The following is an 18,954-nucleotide window of genomic DNA, read 5'->3' on the forward strand; positions in this document are numbered from 1 at the left end:
CCCCTCCGGCCGGCTCCTCTCCCGCCCGCGCCGCCTCCTCCTCCCCACCAGCGCCTCCCTCTCCTCCTTCCCGCCGCCACCCGGCCTTGGGGAAAGATTTCGACTGCATCCAGAGAGGGAAAGATTTCGAGGGGGAGGAGAAGGGGAGAGCAGAGAAGCTTGGAGGGCGGCGGGCGGCGGCGATGGACGGCGAGTGGTGGAGGAAGAAGTGGGTGGCGTGGGCGGCGGCGGCGGCGGCGGCCATCTTCGTGGTGCTGCCCCCTCCCCCTCGCGCCGCCGCCCTCAGAGAAGCACCGCAGCCCACCGCCCCTAGCCGCCCCATCCCCGTGCCTTCCCGTGCTCGCTCCTCCCCTCCCTTCCCAGCCGCCACTCCCCTCCCCTCCCCGGTCTCTGTTCCGCCGTCATCGCCATTGCCACTACTGGCCGTCACCATCGCCGGGAGGAGGCCGAGCGAAGCGGGCCGCTTGTGCTGGAGACCAAGCCGCCTCTCCCTCCCGCGCGGTCGCGGCTCCCTCCTGCCCCTCGTCGCCGTCCCTGCCCCAACCACCGCACCCTCTCCCTCCCCCTACCGTCGGCCTCTCCCCAGGCGGCGGCCAGATCTGCCACCGCCACGGTGGGGGCTTCTTAATCCGCGCCGTCGTCGAGCTGGACGCGGCCGTCAACCTCGTACCACACCGCCGCCGCCATGGATGCACCATATCAAGGTCTCCTTCCCCGCCCCCTATTCTTCTCTCTCTCTCTCTCTCTCTCTCTCTCTCTGACATGTTTCGATCTGTTTCAGGAACTGATGCTGCTGCTAGCCTTGTAGTTAGTTGGGTGCTTGATAATTTCTCCAGGTTGAGACCCACTACACGAGTCTACCATGTCTTTGAGAAATATATGGGTGGCCTAATTACAATTTTGTTTCTCTGCATTATGTAATTCAGGTTCATGTATATTGCAGGTGGATGAGCACAATATGAAACATGGACATCCCTGTTGCATCCTTCCGAAGCACTAGCCCCTCTCAAGGTACACTTGGTTGCGCTACTGTTTCACATGTTTTTTCTCCTTGCAAGAGTAGTAGCATTTCTTCAGGAATATTTATGTTATTGTTAATGAGAGCTCTTTGTCCAAGAATGCGCTACGATGAGCAATTAACATCTAGATATATATCCTCCCATGTTTAGCCCTCCTTAGGGTTTGTGCATATTATCATGCTTTGTTTCTAATGTACTGTTTCAGTGCCAACTATAATATTTTTTTTGTTTATTTATACCACACATATGAAATCGGTCAACAGGGAGCAAGATCAGTCATGCACCATAATTTTTTTTCTCTTCTACTCCCAGTTTATAGGAAGTTGCTGAAATCAAAGAGGAGCAGCAAAAGATCGATGAGGCTATTAAAATCATGCAGGATGTTGTTGTAAGTTTGCTTTAGCTCTCATGTACCGAATGCTGAGTCATTTATGTTGCTATCTGTTATAGGAACATATTATCAGCCATGCTTAATATAATGATTGTTTTAGGATCACTACCAGAATAATAAGATAATGATGACCCTTACATGGCCATACTTATAGTGACAATCAGTGCATTCCTGTACTTTTTTCTGCCAAGTAATCCCAAGATATGCTTATCTCTTGCTACAGTTTGGTTCTACAAAAGTATAGAGGGAAAGATAGGATCCCATGATTCCTTGCCTCCTTAGATCTTCCACTCTCTTAGTTCCCTAAATATTAAGTGTTCTCTATACTATTGTAGGATTCCCAAATCTACAAAAAAAAAACTGATGTCTTGTTAGCATCTTGATGTGATAATTTGTTCTTTATTTGATTACTTTGTTGGTTTCCCTTTAAATTGTTTTTTGTTCAATTAGTCCCTTAGTTACTTCCTCGGTCCACATGGTTGCCACCTAATAGATTTTCTGTATTTTTTTACATTTTGCTCAGGGTCATGCTCCATTTATGCCTTTGCTGTACTTTTTAAATTTTCTCAGCTTCATGAAAGTGGGACATTTCAGTTCTCTTGCTGGTTATGAAGATAACAGTTTGGAAGTTCTTTTTATTCTTACTATATTTTTGTAATTGCTTTTCCATGTACTTTTTCAGCATTGAAGGGGTGCCACTTGGCTGGCAGCAGGAAGTAAGCGATCAACATCATCAAGATCCGCTTGAAGGACAACACCATGGAAGATGCTCAATGACCAGATCGTCGTCCTCTCCGAGAGGAGGGGCCAGCTCAAGCAGGTACAACTAGCTCACCACAGCTCGCTCCTCCTCCCTCTTCTCTGTTTCGTGTTCGATTGTTCAGAAACGTAACTTATATGTGGTGGATGACTAAGCAAGTGGTTGAATGAGAACTGAAACCTTTCACTTTTAAGGTTTGAGATTGTTATGAACTGCGAGTATTTCATAAAAAAAATTCAGTTCATATAAAGCAAAAGAAAGGCATGCAGTAACTTACATTGACAGTGTGATTGTTAACCCCTTATGATATTGGAAACCTGATAAATAATACATTTTATGACTGAATGTTTAACGTGGGACTAGGAGACCCCCAGTTCTGTTTGGTACATGAATCTTCTTATATTTTGTCCATTCTTTTTTATTTTGATCAAGAAGTCATATGGTAGTATTATTAGTGATATTTGTCATTTACTTTAAGTTTTCAAGCACACATTTAGTTTAGGTAAATCTAAACTAAATCTGTGAGCTTTGTCATTTTTCAAGCACACATTTAGTGATATTTTTCATTTATTGAAGGGGAGCCTTGGCGCAGTGGTAAAGCTGCTGCCTTGTGACCATGAGGTCATGGGTTCAAGTCCTGGAAACAGCCTCTTACAGAAATGTAGGGAAAGGCTGCGTACTATAGACCCAAAGTGGTCGGACCCTTCCCTGGACCCTGCGCAAGCGGGAGCTACATGCACCAGGTTGCCCTTTTTTTTTTGAAGTTATCCAGTTTTCACTGGGAGAATCTCACAGATTAGATAGCACAAACTGTGAGCTTTGAGTATCATATTTCTTTAAGTGGAATCATTGTGATTTGGACTACAGGAATGGCCGTCACTCCTGCAGTTCATTTTGTCAACTGGTCGCATGGTTGATTAGAAAAAGATCATTTGAGGGTCCATGCGTATTGTGGTTGTAGTTCTGCGAATCAAAATGTTATTCTTGGTTGCTAGATTAATTTGGTTATTCAGTCGGCTCCCAATTTCCAGTTTCTAATTATATGAGGAAATGGTGTTTTAATGTTAATTAATTTGTTCGGTACTTCTGTTTTCTAATTCTTTGCTTGATGTGCTTTCAATTGGGAGCTCTCCACTCGAAAAATACCTCAACGCCCAGCCACCTCTTCACCACCACACGCCAGTCAGCGCACGAGGCAGCGGAACTGGATTTGTCTTCGTCCAGGGAAGTGAAGGTCTACCCCTTCTCTCTCTCCTTTCTCTGTTCTTGTTTGTTTGTAGGCCCGGGCTTGTAGATTTTTTGTCTTCTCTATTTGGAGATGCTGTTGGACTGAGACTATATTCCAAATACAGGGGCCTTTTGTGCTCTCTGGTTTGGCTAGATTCCAAGTATTAGGATTTTTTGGGCTCTATGGTCTGATGCTGTTAGTTTCGGCTTATTGTAGCTTCAGAAATGATCAATTTTGGACGTATTGAATTGGAATTTTCTCTCTGTTGGGCCCATCGGTGGAGTTCGCCCTGGGGCCTTTGAAATCCTAGAGCCGGCCCTAGGTTTAGTATGTCATTTTTCCTGAGCGTTTTCCTGAGTATGAGCCGCTGATCCTTAGAGCCATTTGCTACTGAGTGTGATCATAAGATTAAATAATGGTCTCTTACACAGCAATTTGCTTTCTTACACTGTTTGTTACTTAGTTAGTCTTTATTATATCATAACTCACGGCTTCTCTACCTCTTTTTTGTAAAGAAGAATTAAATCAATCCTAAGCCTGCACCACAAATATTTGTTTTAGCACCACAATTATCGTATGGAGCTGATATTTGTTTAAAAGTTATTGTGCTCTATGTCTCTTCTTCTACTTGATTTGTGCTACATTTTGTGGAGGCTCAGTCGTCTGCTCCTGTGCGGTGCTGGGCCAACGACCTCCGCTTCTCTTCTCCATGGACAAACTTCAAAAGGCAACAGCAAGCCATATCAAGGGAGGGGATTGAAGTCACCCCACCTCAAATCCATGGGCGCCATCCACAAGAACCGTGGCCAGGACAAGGAGGCGGACATCTTCGCACTGCTTTTTGGCGGAGGGCGACGCAGATTTGCGAGCCTTGTGGCGCAGGTAAAAATTCCTCACTCCTTTTTCTCTTTTCGTGCCTTCTTGTTTCCCATGAGAATATGAGTATTTGCTGCTCCATCCCTTAATTTGGGAGAGAGATAGCTAGAACTTGTTGAAGTGAGCATATGAATATTTGCTGCCCCATCCCTCAATTTGGGAGAGAGATAGCTAGAACTTGATGAAGTGAATTATAAAGAGTAAATTGCTACAAGAGGGGAGGTATAGGCGCCTTGTTCTGAACCCAGGGAATTATTTAGAGTCCCATTCAAATTCCCAGGCATGTAACTCAATGATTCAACTCCAACTATATGGTACTATAGTCCCTTCTTTAGGTGATCTTCGGCTAGCTGCATGTTGGGATATCACTGCCTCCTAACGAGCTCCAGGCTTTAGTGTTTTATTTTGATGGACCAATGTGCATCTTCTCCGAGACAGAAAATTAGGGGGAGTGATAGCTCTTGGATAGTATAGCCATTATGATAGAATAATAAATAAAACTGTCGGTTAATGGCTTATTGCACTGGTCTTAATAATAGAATTTCAGCATTGTAAGAACACCCAAACATGCTCGTGGAAACACCCAAACATTCATATGAACAAGTACATTGGAATTATTTATCTCAGTGCATCAGAATTGTTTCTTTGGTGCTGACCCTATATGAAAATATTGGATTGTGTAAATACTGCATCACATAGTTTTTTTGTCGATAAACATTTTTTGATGTATAGGCACTACCAAATCAGATTTTGCCAGATTAAAAAACCTAAAATTTCTTAAGCAAAAAGATTTTTTTGGTAGAGGCAAGGGAGAGCCCATAGGCTTTGTGTTCTGTGGAGGAACATCCTTTCAGAATTCAGTGAACGCCATTTTTTATTTTTGATCATTTTCTATGTGCAAATTTACTTTTGCCATGTTTGTATGCCATGTAAATTTCTTAAGCAGTAGTTTGGTGGAAGATGGATTTGTATTACTAATGTTGAGCTGGGTATTACATTTTCTTTCAAGGGAACAGACCAAACTAAGCTGCAATTTTACATGTAAATATAAAAAAAAACATATTATGTCTCTTATGTGGTCTCGGAGCACTTTTACCTTCATTTTGAAAATGCCTCTGTCTTTATATGTGCTGTATAAAAGGAATACATGAAGGCACAAGCAATGAAAAGATACATTACCGATATCACATCAGAGACATAATTAGATTTTTTGAAGTATAAACAGAAGATAAAGTTCATATCACTTTTTCAGCCCCACTCAAAGCCTGAGCGATCTATAATTTTACACTATACACATCCCCAAAATCTCGAAAAAAATGGATGGCAATATCTCTTAAATTGCAAGCCTAATGCTAGAAAAAAATGGACTTATATGATTTTTTTTCAACTTATCCAGGTTGACCGGCCGGTGCCGCGCGAATCTGGTTCGACGAGGTCGTTGGCGACCTGCTGCGGTGGCGGGATAACAGGATCAGCTCCGGGATGTCCGGGGCACGCTGCTGCCGCTCGTGCAGCAGAATGGCGGCCGCAGCGGCGATGCAAAAGTTCTTCGTTCACTTCCACGTCCCGAAAGACAGTACGCCTCCATCTCATCTAATGCTTAATTGTTTTGCTTCTTTTCATCAAGATCAGGGCTCTTATGGTTTGCTGCTTACATACAAAATCATCGTGTTAGTACTTAGTACTGAAGTTAATTTCTACATTGTTATTAGAGTTGCCTTGATGTTTCCCGTACTATAAAGATCTATCTATACTCTATTTTTTAATCATCTAAAACTGTAGTCATTTATACTCCAAGCAGCAACAGTATATGTTGTTGTCAGTTTGCTGATTCATATTTATCTCTCCCAACTTGTTTTTATGTGTCTGCTCAGATTGCACAAGAAGCTGACATGTAAATGTAGATTGTGTAGCTTTATGGGCATGCATCAGATTCATATTATAATAAAGTTTTGCCTTCATACTAGAAATCCATTAATTGGAGCTATATATCATATGCCGTACCATTTAGTCTGGTTCATGAGTAAAATGTTGTTTCAATAAATTTAAGATCATTCTATTTTTGCTTGCTGTTTGCTAGCACTAATGCTGATGTATGAACAAATATAGAGCTTCAGAAGAAAACAAAGTATAGTTCATACTTTTAATCATTTATGTCCATATCATGTGATGCTAATGTATGAACTTGATATGGTTTGGTTTAAACGATATAAAATAAAAGAATATACATTCTGGAAGTTAAATAAACCCTACAAATCAAATTAGGAAACTATTGTTACTGGCAAAATGAATTTATAGAATTAGGGATTTGCAAGGCTTTTGTTTGCGGCTGGAAATACTTTCACTAAGCGCTATATGAGTATTTTGATTTTTGTGCATTTCCTGATATTTTTAAGAACTTGCCATCATCAATTTAAAGTCAATTATTAATTTGTGTGGTTCATTAAATAGTCAAGATAACACACGGAGGCCCATTCGTCTTTCGGCCAGCAGCCTTCTCGCCAACTAAGGCATTTCTACTCGGTCCTTTTCTTTTAGCCTGCTGCAGGGACCAAACACTATACCTTCTTCTTCGGTGAGCTCTTCTTCTCTTGCCTTTCTCCCTGCGCCGCTTATTCGGTCGTGGTTGATCTCTCCTTAGACCCTTTTCTCTTTTGCCTGACTATTCTATCCTTTCCTAGGTCTTCAATCTGTTTTCTTCTTCAATGAAGCTAACCACGACATCCTGCACGTACTGCACCGCTCCCAGAGGTATCTTTCTCTCTTCCGGATCCAGTTATACTATGGAGAGATAGTTACTGAGGAAATGCTGCATGTATCATATTCTGTTATTATATTTGTATTAGTATTTTCTGATCTGTCATGCCATTTCTCCCCTAACTCTAGGTGAACAGAGTCATAAAAATCAACTTAGAATCAGACTACTGGGTGAACAGAGTTGTAGAAACCAGAACAGAGTCCCACACTCTCAATGGTGGCAAGTTATTATATTAAATCTTGCTAGACAGTTGCTCACATCGGTACTATGTATGCATGATTTTTTAACTTGAAGATTAGAGGATTATAAGAACTGAGAACATTGCATGGAAATCAGCTTAGTACCATAATAATGAGGTAGTGTATCATGCAGTCCGGGCAGGATCACCACTGACTGACATCTATCTTTTTGTTTATTTGTGTTATATCAATGAATGGGAAGCATCATGATGCTATTCCCCGTTCCATGTTCTGAATATGCACTAATCGAGCATCTATTTTTGTTTCATATATGCATATGCATTTATTGTATCATTCAGCTCCGTCACCACATTTTACGGTTCCCGTTTCCAGTTTCCACGGTGCGGCGGCTCGAACTGACGCTCTCAGCCACGGCGCGCCTGGATCAGTCAGGTTGATCGAGGGACAATACTGGCAACCGCTCGTCCGTGCTGATCTTCGACCGAGATAGGTAAGATATCCTCTCCCATCTGTTTCTCCTCTCTTGGTCTCTTCTACATCTACGTCATGGAAGTCAGGCAAAGTACATGGACATTGAGAACACCGGCCGCTCCCATTTGGTTGACAGTAGAGGTTTTCTTCATCCTTGCGACATCCAAACTCCAGTCCCCGAGCAAACTCGCTTGACACACCCCACCCCACCCCCTCTTCTTGACTATTTATGGATTTATGTTTTCATATCATGCTAATAAACCATGTACTGATACTTTCCTGCTGGTATGCCATTGGCACAAGAGTGGTGATACGCCTGGGCATGATGTTGTTATTGATCGGATGTATGAACGTGCCTATAACTGCTATGCTTGCTACTATTTGTTTGTGAAAAGAGTGGTAACAATAAGATTATTGCTTGATGTACAGAGTTCAGGTTATCACACCATATGAAGTGAAAGCGCCGTTGGGACTGCTCGCGGTGCATAGAACTTCCATGGCAGCACGGGCGATTCCAAGGCCCACTTGAGCTCCTCCTGCTGATGTCAGACGGTGAGGTTTCTCAACCTCCACTCTATTAGCCATGTAAGATTGCTTTGCTAGAGATCATTTATTTCTTGCCATCCATTGGTTATAAACTTGATTCTTCATCACGGATGGATCCTTAATTATGTGTGTCATGTTGTTTCCCTGAAAACGGACGATCGAGTCACATTTCTTATTTTCTGTTGTGAGTTGAGGAGCTTGCGGTTTTAAAAGTATGTCTCAGATGTAAGAATGTGGAAATGATGGACAGGTAGCAGTTTTTTTATATTTGCTGTTTATATCCAATATTAAGTAGTTATTAACTCCATGGCACAAACTGTACTTTTTGTAGATGTAGTAGCTTTTGATTTCTATTTAGTTATGACTTTATCTCCGCTTTTACATACTGATTAGGATTTCTATTTAGTCAGGTCCACAAAGTCTTTGTGCCAGGATTCTTCCCTTTGTAAATGTGAAAGCGGCTTGTACGATCTATTCACAGACTTGCTCTGCTGCTTTGTAGCCCAACTGATTATGTACTCTTGATCGTCCTCGTGGCATCTGTCAACTCCATTGTGAATCGTCTCTTTATCTTAAGGCTGTACTCGCTATGCTAGAATGATAGATGATATAGTAAATACATCTTTTCTTTTTACAAGGCTCATATCGTAAGGAATGTCGTGTACTGTGAACCAAGTTCAGTATGTTGTCTATTAAATATATTCCTGTTTCTTCTTCAAAATATGATGCTCCAGTTCAGATAATCAGTAGTGCATATTTTGGCTGATATTTCTATTACAAAGCACTTGGTGGTGATGGATAAGTGTCGGACGGGTTGGGTTTCTTGTTTGAAGAGACTTGCATTGTTGACTATTATAGCCTTTTTCTGTGTAACTTAACAAGTGTTAACATATTTTTAAAATATTACTATAATTTTGAAATTTGTTAACATGTTTCAAAAATGTTCGTTCACTTTTAAAACTGTCCGCACATCTATGTCCTGCTCCTATCATATTCTTCACTGCATGTTATCCATTATGATTGCATATATTAAACTTGGGTTAATACTGACTTAGCATTACCTGTTTTAAAAATGTTGGGACCGGCACCCTCGCGCCAGGGCGCGAACCCGATCTAGTAGATATGAAGAAGAAGAAGAAGAGGAGGAGAAAGAAGAAGGCGTTTCCACGGAACGCTAGTGTTGGAGAACATGTGTCTTGTCCCTCCGTGTGAATGCGATGGGAGACAAGCGGCCTGAGGGGGTTTTGGTTTGGGTCGGGGGCGTTGGGGGGTTTGATGACCTGAAATTAAGAAGGTGATCGCAGATGGCAGGCGGCGACGCACAAACCGCCAACCCCTGCCCAACTCCTCCTCTTGAAAATGATTCCCCCGGCACGCCGCGGTCCCGTCTCAAGCATTAAGCGCTAAGCCATTAAGACGCATTTAATCTGGGCAGATGGAGGGTGACGCCGCGGCCACCACGGGGGGAGCTGGAGCTGGGCATTCTGCAGGCCCTACTTCTGAGAGCACAGTATTAATCTGATGGCAACCAACCAATCATATGGAAATTCAGGCGACCACAGAAATCTACTCCCTCCATCCTTTAAAAAGTGTACTTCCAACTTTGTTGGAGGGTCAAACTATCTCAATGTTTGACTGAGTTTGTGCAAAAATATATCAATGTTTATGAAACCAAATAGGTATATGATGAAAATATATTTTATGATGAATCTAATGCTACTAATTTGATGGCATAAATGTTGGTGCATTATTGTATAAATACGGCCAAACCTAAAAAGGTTTGACTTTCCAACAAAGTTGGAAGTACTTACTACTAGCACCCTTTCTGTCTGATGAGGCTTGCCATCTGGGCCGAGACATGAACCACGACCACTTAGTATCAGCACATCACTCACTGACGGGCCGAAACACATGGTCATGGTTCTACCCAAACCGATCCAAGGTTTCAAACCACGGGATCCAGTCAAGAAACAAAAGAGCAAAAGCGAAACGACCAACTTGATGCTACAAGGCATACAGCTTCCTGCTTCACTTCTCCAAAATAAAATGTCCCTTGCTTGAGTTTCACATTTCCAGGATGCTTGTCAGTCTTACAAAATACACCGACCAGCCAGCGTCTTCCAGGGTCGAACTATACACACACACAAAGATGTATACCGCATCCTCGTCAAAAGTTTTCCAGCCACACAGAACAGAAGCATGTTCCTTAATGATGCCGATCACTGCCTCTACAGCATCAGGGGAGATTAACAGGTGTTAGACAAAATAAATGTTGCCCGGCTATAAAAAAATCTGAAAGCGTTAGGATGAAAGCTTTACCAAAGAGCAATGCCCTCATTTCCTGGTGATCTGAACATTGTACACTAGCTCATCTTCATCCAGGTCCATCAGGAGCACGCAGAGATCCCCCGCCTCAAGCTTGTTTGCTGCAACGAAAGATTTCCAGCCACCGGTGAAGCCCACGAATAAGGAGGTCTCATGGTAGAACACCGGCCATAGTCTCTTCATAGGATCCTTCAGCATTACAATGTTCCGGTCTAGCCTCCCTTTGCGCCCAACAGCATTGGAGAGTGGATCGGGTAACTCCTACAATGAAGATACAACAAGTTGATAGATAGTAAATGGTTGGTGAGGCGCAGCTAAATGGTGCCAAGACTGAAACCACAAGGACCTGATAAACCTCAACACAAGACTACACGAGGATGAAGATGTACTCATAATAACATTTGGAGAGATGAGATCTGATGTGGTGGTTACACGGCACAGCATAATGAATTTTCCATCTTCATCAACAATCTCACAAGCTTTGTACGCACGCTTAAAACTTTAGCTTTGAACCACAGCAAGTGATACAGCGATCTTAGCATATGTTCTATAACAACCTTCAAAAGCACTAAGATAGCTAGGTATAGTATAGTGACCTTGGTGGATGGATGTCTTATACCACAATATACTAAAGCAAACAGACATGAAAGTAGTACTCCCTCTGTCCCGAAATACTTGTCGGAGAAATAGATGTATGTAGACGTATGTTAGCTCTAGATACATCCATTTTTATCCATTTCTTCGACAAGTATTTCTGGACGGAGGGAGTAGTAAAACAGTAGTAATGGTGAAACAGCAAAAGAAGACTATTTATGGTGTCTAAACAACTCACAAGCCTTGTCTGAGCGGTAGAAGGGACGACGAACTGTAAATTGGCCTTCAATACGGGACAATGATCATCTAACTCCGAAACTTCAACCTTGACAGGCAGCAAAGGCACCAGGGGCGCAGGATTGCTAGACTTCGTATCTTCCTGTCGGAAGAAATGATGTTCTGCATGGGAAAATCTCAGTGTTAAATAAGAAATGCCTTGCCTAGTTGGCAAACCTCTCTGATGCTACACTGAAAAACCAGATAGAATCAGTTCACCTGTCTGACGTGCAACTGCACGATTGGCACTTATAGAAATATTGTTCCTTTCCTGTCTGCATCCAATGCTTCCCACGGGTCCCACTTGCTCTATTTTTGTTTCAGGTTTACCAGTAGCGCCTACAAACAAAAATGTATATGTGCTATAAAATGTGAACTTAATTCCCTATTAAAGAAAGTAATAAGTAGTTGCAGCAGCTCTAGAAAATTATGGTAAGGCATCCTTTCACCTTTTCCATTGACAGAATGTTCAGTCTTCGTCCTAGTAAGCCCAGACTCTGATATTTGGCTAGGCACACAGGAGTGAGTACCATCATACCCGCGTTCAACAGGGTTTACTCCCATTGCACCAACCGATTTCTCCTCAGTTTTCCGTGTTTTTTCAGGTCTAATCAGTCCACTGCCATCAAGAGCCTCTCGACCACTCACAGTAGCCTCCTTCCATTTCTCCAAGCACTGGAAACCTCCTGGATATTCATATTTGCTGCAAGCATTTCCATTGGTGTCCATCTTGTTATTGCTAGGAAATTTGTCCACAGCAGCAGTGCATTCTAATCGAACTGTATTTCCTTCTTGTTTCCTCCTTAAATCTTCGCCTGAACCGTGTATTTCTGCACATTTTGCCGAAGTAGATTCCTTCATCATGACTGAATCTTCTATGTGACCAACAAATGAGGTTAGCTCGACTGCATCACCATTTTCTTGTGACAAAGGAGCTGCATCAGTAGTAACTGGGACTAATTCAAACCTAGTTATTTTTTCATTGTTGCACGTTACTGAAGCATCGCACTTCGTTTTGCACTCTCCAATGCTCAGATTTGCTTTTTTGTTATCAAGAGCCACTGCGTCATTATTTTCTTGTGCTAAAGGAGCTTCATCAGCCATTACAATTATTTCAGGGCTCCTTGTAGTATCTTTGATATATGATGGAAAAATAGCATTTGCTGTGTGCTTCCCATTCGCCAAATGTCCATCTTTGTTATCTGGAGCCATTGAGGATCCACGTACGATCCCGCCTACTACTCCATTAGGATCTTGTGTTGAATTGGCAGACATACGACGTGTCCCTGGAACTGCATTCATAGATTTAGCGACTAAATTACTGGGAGAAACCTCAGCATTATCTGTATATCCATCAGGCTTTGTTTTCGGCCTGTTGCTCCCAATATATTCACCAGAAACATAGTGATGACCATTTATGTCTCTAGAGCACCGAAACGTATGACATGGGACCAAACCATCAGGTGCATGGCTACTCTCTTTCCGTTTCTTCTCTTCACCTCGCCTTTCAACACTGAAAGATGCTCTCTCCCAAGAATTCGCACCGAAGACCCACACAAAAAACTTTGAACGGCCAGTGTACTCGAACACAAGGAGTTCACCCCACTTAATTGAATGGTCTGAAACAAAATTGTTCCACCCCTGATAAAAAGCTAGGGAACCATCTACCACTGATAGCCTGACCATTGAAGACTTCCCCTCTGAGTCCTCAAGACATACCTGACGATTAGTGAAGCCCACCATTTTGGGTGCCTCTGCCACCTCTGGTGGTATCAACTGCACATCAGCGCGCACACCGATTAAACACCATCATAATGGTACACACAAAGAAGTGAAGGGATATAAAAGAGGGTAAAAAAGGTCATACTAATATGAGCGAGAGAAAATGCACCTCAACTCAAATTCATGATAACATAATGAAAACAGATGAAGAGCAAAATTGATGACATTATGCATACCAGGAATTCCTCGAAATGTTCGCTTTGAATAACCTTGGAGAATCTAAATTTCACTTTTTTATTCTCTTTGAGATCACTTTGCACCTTGTGCCCTGCGTTGCCCGGGATTGTCTTCTTTCTGTCATAACTCCCCGCCTTCTCATCCTTGTCACTGGTCCGCAGCTTCTTCGCCTTATCATACATCATTGACCTCTTGTTTCCCTTGTTGCTGCTGTCGTGCAGCATAGGCATTTTGCCCTCCTTGGATAGAACGAGCGCTGTCTTCTTCTTCTCCCCCTCCCTGCTGCCACCGTTATGCACGGGCCACGGTTTCTTATCCTTCTTCATTTCCTTTTTTTGCATCCCCTTGTACTTGCCATACTCAGACCTCCACATCATACTGCCTTTGTTATCATTGTGGTGATCACCACGGTGCATCTTCCTCTCACCGCTGTGGCTGCTCGGCATTTTCCCGCTCTTCTCCTTGAAATGGAAAGGGTCCTTGTTCCTGTTGGGCGAGAGCAGCATGTCCCTCCTCTTATCCTTGTCACGATCGGCACTATATGTGTTCTTGTCACCACCATGGCTGCTCATAGATTTCTTCTTCTTCTTCTTATGGCCACCATCGTCATTGTGCATCCTCTTCTTCTCCTTGTGATTGGCTGCCTTCTTCGACATTTCCATTATCGTCTCATTGTCATCGGCGTCATCGCTCAGTTCGATGGGCTCTTCCATTCTCCTCCCCTTCTCCAGGCTTCCAGTGGATGCTTTCCGGCTCTGCACCTTCTTGTCCCACATCTCCACCTCCTCCTCCTCATCCTCCTCCTCCTCGCTGAGCATTTTGCACGTCTCATCCTCCTCCTCCTCGCATTCCATCTCCGTGTCACGGCTCCTGGGTCGGTCCTGGCGTGCCAGCTCACCACTACTCATCCTCTCCCTTCTCCTGCCCAAACAATTGACAGCACAAAAAGCCGATTAATCATCTCTTGAACCTCAAAGAAACAAAAAAAGTGTACATTTATGATACTAACAGAAGTACAAGTACTTTGCAAAAAAAGGGAGTAAAGTACTTTGCAATTGCACATTATGCCCGTTTGAAAATACTATTTGACATTTGACTTACAGAGACTATAATCCCTCTCTAAACACAGATTTTGAAATGACCGATGTGCCCTTGCCCCACCCGACGATTGGATGCACGGAGCAGAACGAGCTCTCCCCTCTGTTCTCTCTATCTCTGACGGCGGAGAAGGCGAACCCCACGCCCCCGCCGCGAAAAAAAGGGCTGCTCTTCCAGGTCGGGAGAAATAGGCGGAGGCCCCCGGGGCATTTGCCGGACAGAGACGGGGCAGATGAGAATGTGAAGGGTGAGGTTTCTGATTACTTGCCCCTTTCAACACATCCAATAAAAAAAACCAACACCAGACGGAAAATCCACAACAAATCTGTCCCAGGAGAACTAGCGCTGCTTCTTTTGGCTCCAGGAAGTCGAAGATCAAAGAAACCCGGACGATTAACCCACCCATGGAACGCCCAAACGAACAAATCAAAAACCCTCACCTCCGGCTCCGGGCGAGCTGAGTCCCCCACCAAATCAAGAAAGCATCAGGGGGTATCTTCGCCAGTAAAATGCGCCTTTCTGCCAAAGGCAGGATGATCCGGGTGAAAAAGTCAGACTAAAAATAGTCCCTTGGATCCTTTAACACATGCGAGTTCTGAATTGGAGGGTTTGAAGAATAATAAATGCTCAATAACTTGATTTTAGTCTCTTTAGTATTTGAATCCAATCATGGGTGAAGCTAACAAGTTTTAGTCCCACTACTTTTAGTCATGGGACTAAAACGTATCCAAGCACACTCTAAAAGCGCGACGCCTCGTATTTGTTGCCGCGGCTGCGGACTAAGCGCAAAATACGAGTCCCCACAACGGGAGGGATGGGTCTCCACCGGTGGGTGGACACGGGGCCCGCCTGTTAGTGAGGGAAGGGTTTAAAGCAAAGCTCGAATTGGCAGTGGAGGGAAGACCATCCGTGACTGTTGGTCTTCTGCCGTTCTGCGCCTCGAGGAGAGGTTTCACGGTTTTTGGACTCTGCGCACCGGGCCATTCACTTGCCTCATCCGGCATAAAGAGCATTGCTACATGAACAATGAGATTCATCCGAAGTTGTGTACGATAAGACTGGTCTGGGTTTGTGGGCTACATCAGATTGAACCAAACCTCTCTTGTCGTACAGAATCAGATGAGAAAAGATCGTATGTAAGGCAATTCCGCAGCGTAAACATGCTATAGAGTCAAATCTTGCAAATTTTGATCAAGTTCGTAGAAAAAGTGTACAGTATCTATAGAATACCAAGTCAATACAATTAGATTTATCATGAAATATATTTTCATATGTTATATATTTGGTATAGTGGACATAGATATTTTTATTAATAAAATTGGTCAAAGTTGTGAAGATCGATCTCCGTGAAACCCAATATGCAATATATTAGGAAAATATTATATGACGTCAGTTGTTTTGCAATCTCCAGCGAACGTCTACTTGGCCGTCAGATGGCCAACACGGATCTTGAAGCAAGGGTGGTCGCCACGTCATTTTGCGCAAGCGTTCGCTAATTCACAAACCACGCGAACGGGGATCACCTTTTCTCCCCCACTCCTCTCACTCCCTCCCTCACTTCTCTCATTTCCAAACCAAATCCCACGACCTCGTTGTCTCCTCATGGTGGTTGTCGGCAACTCCTCGTCACGGCTCGGGCTGGTGCTCCTAGCGGCACGACGGTGGTCCGCGGACCAATTCCCGCCCCCGCCATCCCCGAAGGAGGCGGAACGAAAGGGTGCGTGAGGAGGCTGAGCGTGGAGGGGGAGGAGCAGTGGCAGACGCCTTGGGCCGATGCGGCGCTGCCCGAGGAGGCAAAGCGCATACGGGGAGGATTAGCGGTGGTTCGCGGCATGGTGAAAGCACAAGTGCTCCCTATGTGGTTTTGGTAATTAATGTCAACATATCTCTTGTTGGACTAACACTTTTATCTAGTATGTTTCGGATAAATTCAACATTGGAGTGGCATGGACTAAAGGGTGTGGGAACTCCTTCAAGATGCTAAGGACAAAGGATTGGCTCAAGCTTCAAGCTCAAGACTCTTCATTTTACATTTTAGTGATCCAAGATCACATTGAGTCTATAGGAAAAGCCAATACTATCAAGGAGGGATGAGGTGTTGCTTAATGAGTTTCTTGCTCCACAGTGCTTAGTGATATGCTCCAAAACCCTCAACTACTTTCCCACTTCCACACATATGTCCTTTACCTAAAGTCAAACTCGGCCCCATCGATTCTTTCTATCCGGCGCCACCGAGTTCAGATGACATAGCCACTGCCACAATCCCTAGGCAAATCGGTCTCACCGATAGGGATCTCGGCCTCACCGAGATGGGATTGTAATCTCTCTGTGTATGTCCATTATCAAAGTCGGTCTCACCGAGTTTGAGAAATCGGTACTGCCGAGATTACAATGCAAACTTCCTGGTTGACTCATTACCAAAATCGGTCCCACCGAGTTTGTGTAATCGGTCCAACCGAGTTTGCCTGACCAACTCTCTGGAAAGCTAATTACCAAAATCGGTCTCACCGAGTTTGTGTAATCGGTCTCACCGAGAGTACGTTATGCCCTAACCCTAACCATATCGGTCCTACCGAGTTGCATGTCGGTCCCACCGAAAATCCTAACGGTCACTAGGTTTACTAAATTGGTCCGACCGACTTTGTTGATTCGGTCCCACCGAGTTTGGTAAATTGTGTGTAACGGTTAGATTTTGTGTGGAGGCTATATATACCCCTCCACCTCCTCTTCATTCGTGGAGAGAGCCATCAGACTGAACCTACACTTCCAGCATATATTTTCTGAGAGAGAACTACCTACTCATGTGTTGAGGCCAAGATATTCCATTCCTACCATATGAATCTTGATCTCTAGCCTTCCCAAGTTGCTTTCCACTCAAATCTTCTTTCCACCAAATCCAAAACCTATGAGAGAGAGTTGAGTGTTGGGGAGACTATCATTTGAAGCACAAGAGCAAGGAGTTCATCATCAATGCACCATTTGTTACTTCTTGGAGAGTGGTGTCTCCTAGATTGGCTAGGTGTCACTTGGGAGCCTCCGACAAGATTGTGGAGTTGAACCAAGGAGTTTGTAAGGGCAAGAAGATCGCCTACTTCGTGAAGATCTACCGCTAGTGAGGCAAGTCCTTCGTGGGGGATGACCATGGTGGGATAGACAAGGTTGCTTCTTCGTGAACCCTTCATGGGTGGAGCCCTCCATGGACTCGCGCAACCATTACCCTTCGTGGGTTGAAGTCTCCATCAACGTGGATGTACGATAGCACCACCTATCGGAACCACGCCAAAAATATCTGTGTCTCCAATTGCGTTTGAATCCTCCAAAACCCTTCCCTTACATTTTTGCAAGTTGCATGCTTTACTTTTCGCTGCTCATATACTCTTTGCATGCTTGCTTGATATGTATTGTGAGTGTTAAACTTGTGCCTAAACTTCACCTCAACTTTAAGAACTTAAAAACTACTACTTTGTCACTTAGTGTCTAATCACCCCCCTCTAGACACCTCTTCTCAAGGTCCTACAAGTGGTATCAGAGCATTGATCTCCATTGCCTTGGTTTAATCACCATTGGAGGAAGATGGATGAGTCTACTTTGGGGAGTCTTAGACATAGAGTGCCTATACTTGATGGAGAGTATTTTCATGAGTGAAAAAATGAGATGCTTATAATTTTCAATCAATATCATTTGAACAAGTACATTGCTAGCCCTTGTGCACCTCATGTTGATCCTATGCATCCTACTCCTGATGAGTCAATTGACATGATTAGGAATCTTAGAACTGTTAATCTTATCACTAGTGGCTTGCCTAGAAACTTGATTGGACGTTTGCCTACTCTTAAGTGTGCCTACACTATATGGAAATTTCTTGAGGAACGCTTTCCAAATTATTCCTTGAAAAATCTTGATGAAATTCTCCATAAGTCTATTGCTTTGAGTAAGATGAATTCTAGTGATCCTATGTTTGGTGATTGTTTGTTTGAGCTTACAAACCTTATGCGTGCCAAAGGAGATGTTGGGATTATTAGTGATATTATTTCTGAAGCTATAAAAATTCATAAGCAAGATCATTGTCAAACTCACTCTAACGAATCACCCTCTCTAGGATTTGATCCACCACATGACGATGTTGAACATGGATACTATGATGAGGATGATGATAGTGACTTCGATCTTGATGATGCAATGAGACACTTTGGTCTTATGGCAAATCTTCGGGGATATATGTCAGGAGGAAAGGAATGGGTTCTTGATAGTGGATGTACCGATCACATGACCGGAGATAAAGACATGTTTCGTGAGCTTGCTGAAAATGATAGTCCTCGAAAGTATGTCACTTTCGGTGACAACTCAAAGGGTAAGGTGGTTGGCCTCGGTAAGGTGGCCATATCACATGATAGCTCCATACAAAATGTCATGCTCGTTGAATCTCTTGGATACAACTTACTTTCAGTATCTA

General features: G+C 43.5%; 1 protein-coding gene and 1 long non-coding RNA gene across 9 annotated transcripts; one reads left to right on the forward strand and one right to left on the reverse strand.

The window, feature by feature from the left end:
- The first annotated feature begins 6 nt into the window (after positions 1-6).
- On the forward strand, positions 7-9,920 carry LOC123137352 (uncharacterized). Of its 6 annotated transcripts, none has more exons than XR_006468109.1 (12): positions 7-704; positions 782-836; positions 944-1,011; positions 1,332-1,407; positions 2,093-3,404; positions 4,058-4,280; positions 5,671-5,850; positions 6,726-6,849; positions 6,956-7,025; positions 7,605-7,722; positions 8,133-8,288; positions 9,349-9,920. It is a non-coding gene; the product is annotated as an uncharacterized lncRNA (long non-coding RNA). The 6 variants fall into 6 exon arrangements; XR_006468107.1 differs by having other exon boundaries at positions 8,133-8,255; XR_006468108.1 differs by lacking the exon at positions 9,349-9,920 and adding an exon at positions 8,656-9,026.
- Positions 9,921-10,251: 331 nt separating this feature from the next.
- On the reverse strand, positions 10,252-15,147 carry LOC123137350 (B3 domain-containing protein Os02g0598200). Of its 3 annotated transcripts, none has more exons than XM_044557067.1 (7): positions 14,942-15,147; positions 13,403-14,324; positions 11,894-13,220; positions 11,664-11,783; positions 11,407-11,567; positions 10,569-10,835; positions 10,252-10,471 (listed from the first exon to the last, which is right to left on the reverse strand). In XM_044557067.1, the coding sequence occupies exons 2-6, from the start codon at positions 14,309-14,311 to the stop codon at positions 10,584-10,586; spliced, it is 2,769 nt and encodes a 922-aa protein (XP_044413002.1). In that variant the 5' UTR covers positions 14,312-14,324; positions 14,942-15,147; the 3' UTR covers positions 10,252-10,471; positions 10,569-10,583. The 3 variants fall into 3 exon arrangements, with proteins under 3 accessions (XP_044413002.1, XP_044413000.1, XP_044413001.1); XM_044557065.1 differs by having other exon boundaries at positions 10,252-10,477; XM_044557066.1 differs by lacking the exon at positions 14,942-15,147 and adding an exon at positions 14,505-14,935 and having other exon boundaries at positions 10,252-10,477.
- Between the last annotated feature and the right edge of the window lie 3,807 nt (positions 15,148-18,954).

This window comes from Triticum aestivum, chromosome 6B, assembly GCF_018294505.1.
Source record: "Triticum aestivum cultivar Chinese Spring chromosome 6B, IWGSC CS RefSeq v2.1, whole genome shotgun sequence".
In the NCBI taxonomy this organism is placed as follows: domain Eukaryota; kingdom Viridiplantae; phylum Streptophyta; class Magnoliopsida; order Poales; family Poaceae; genus Triticum; species Triticum aestivum.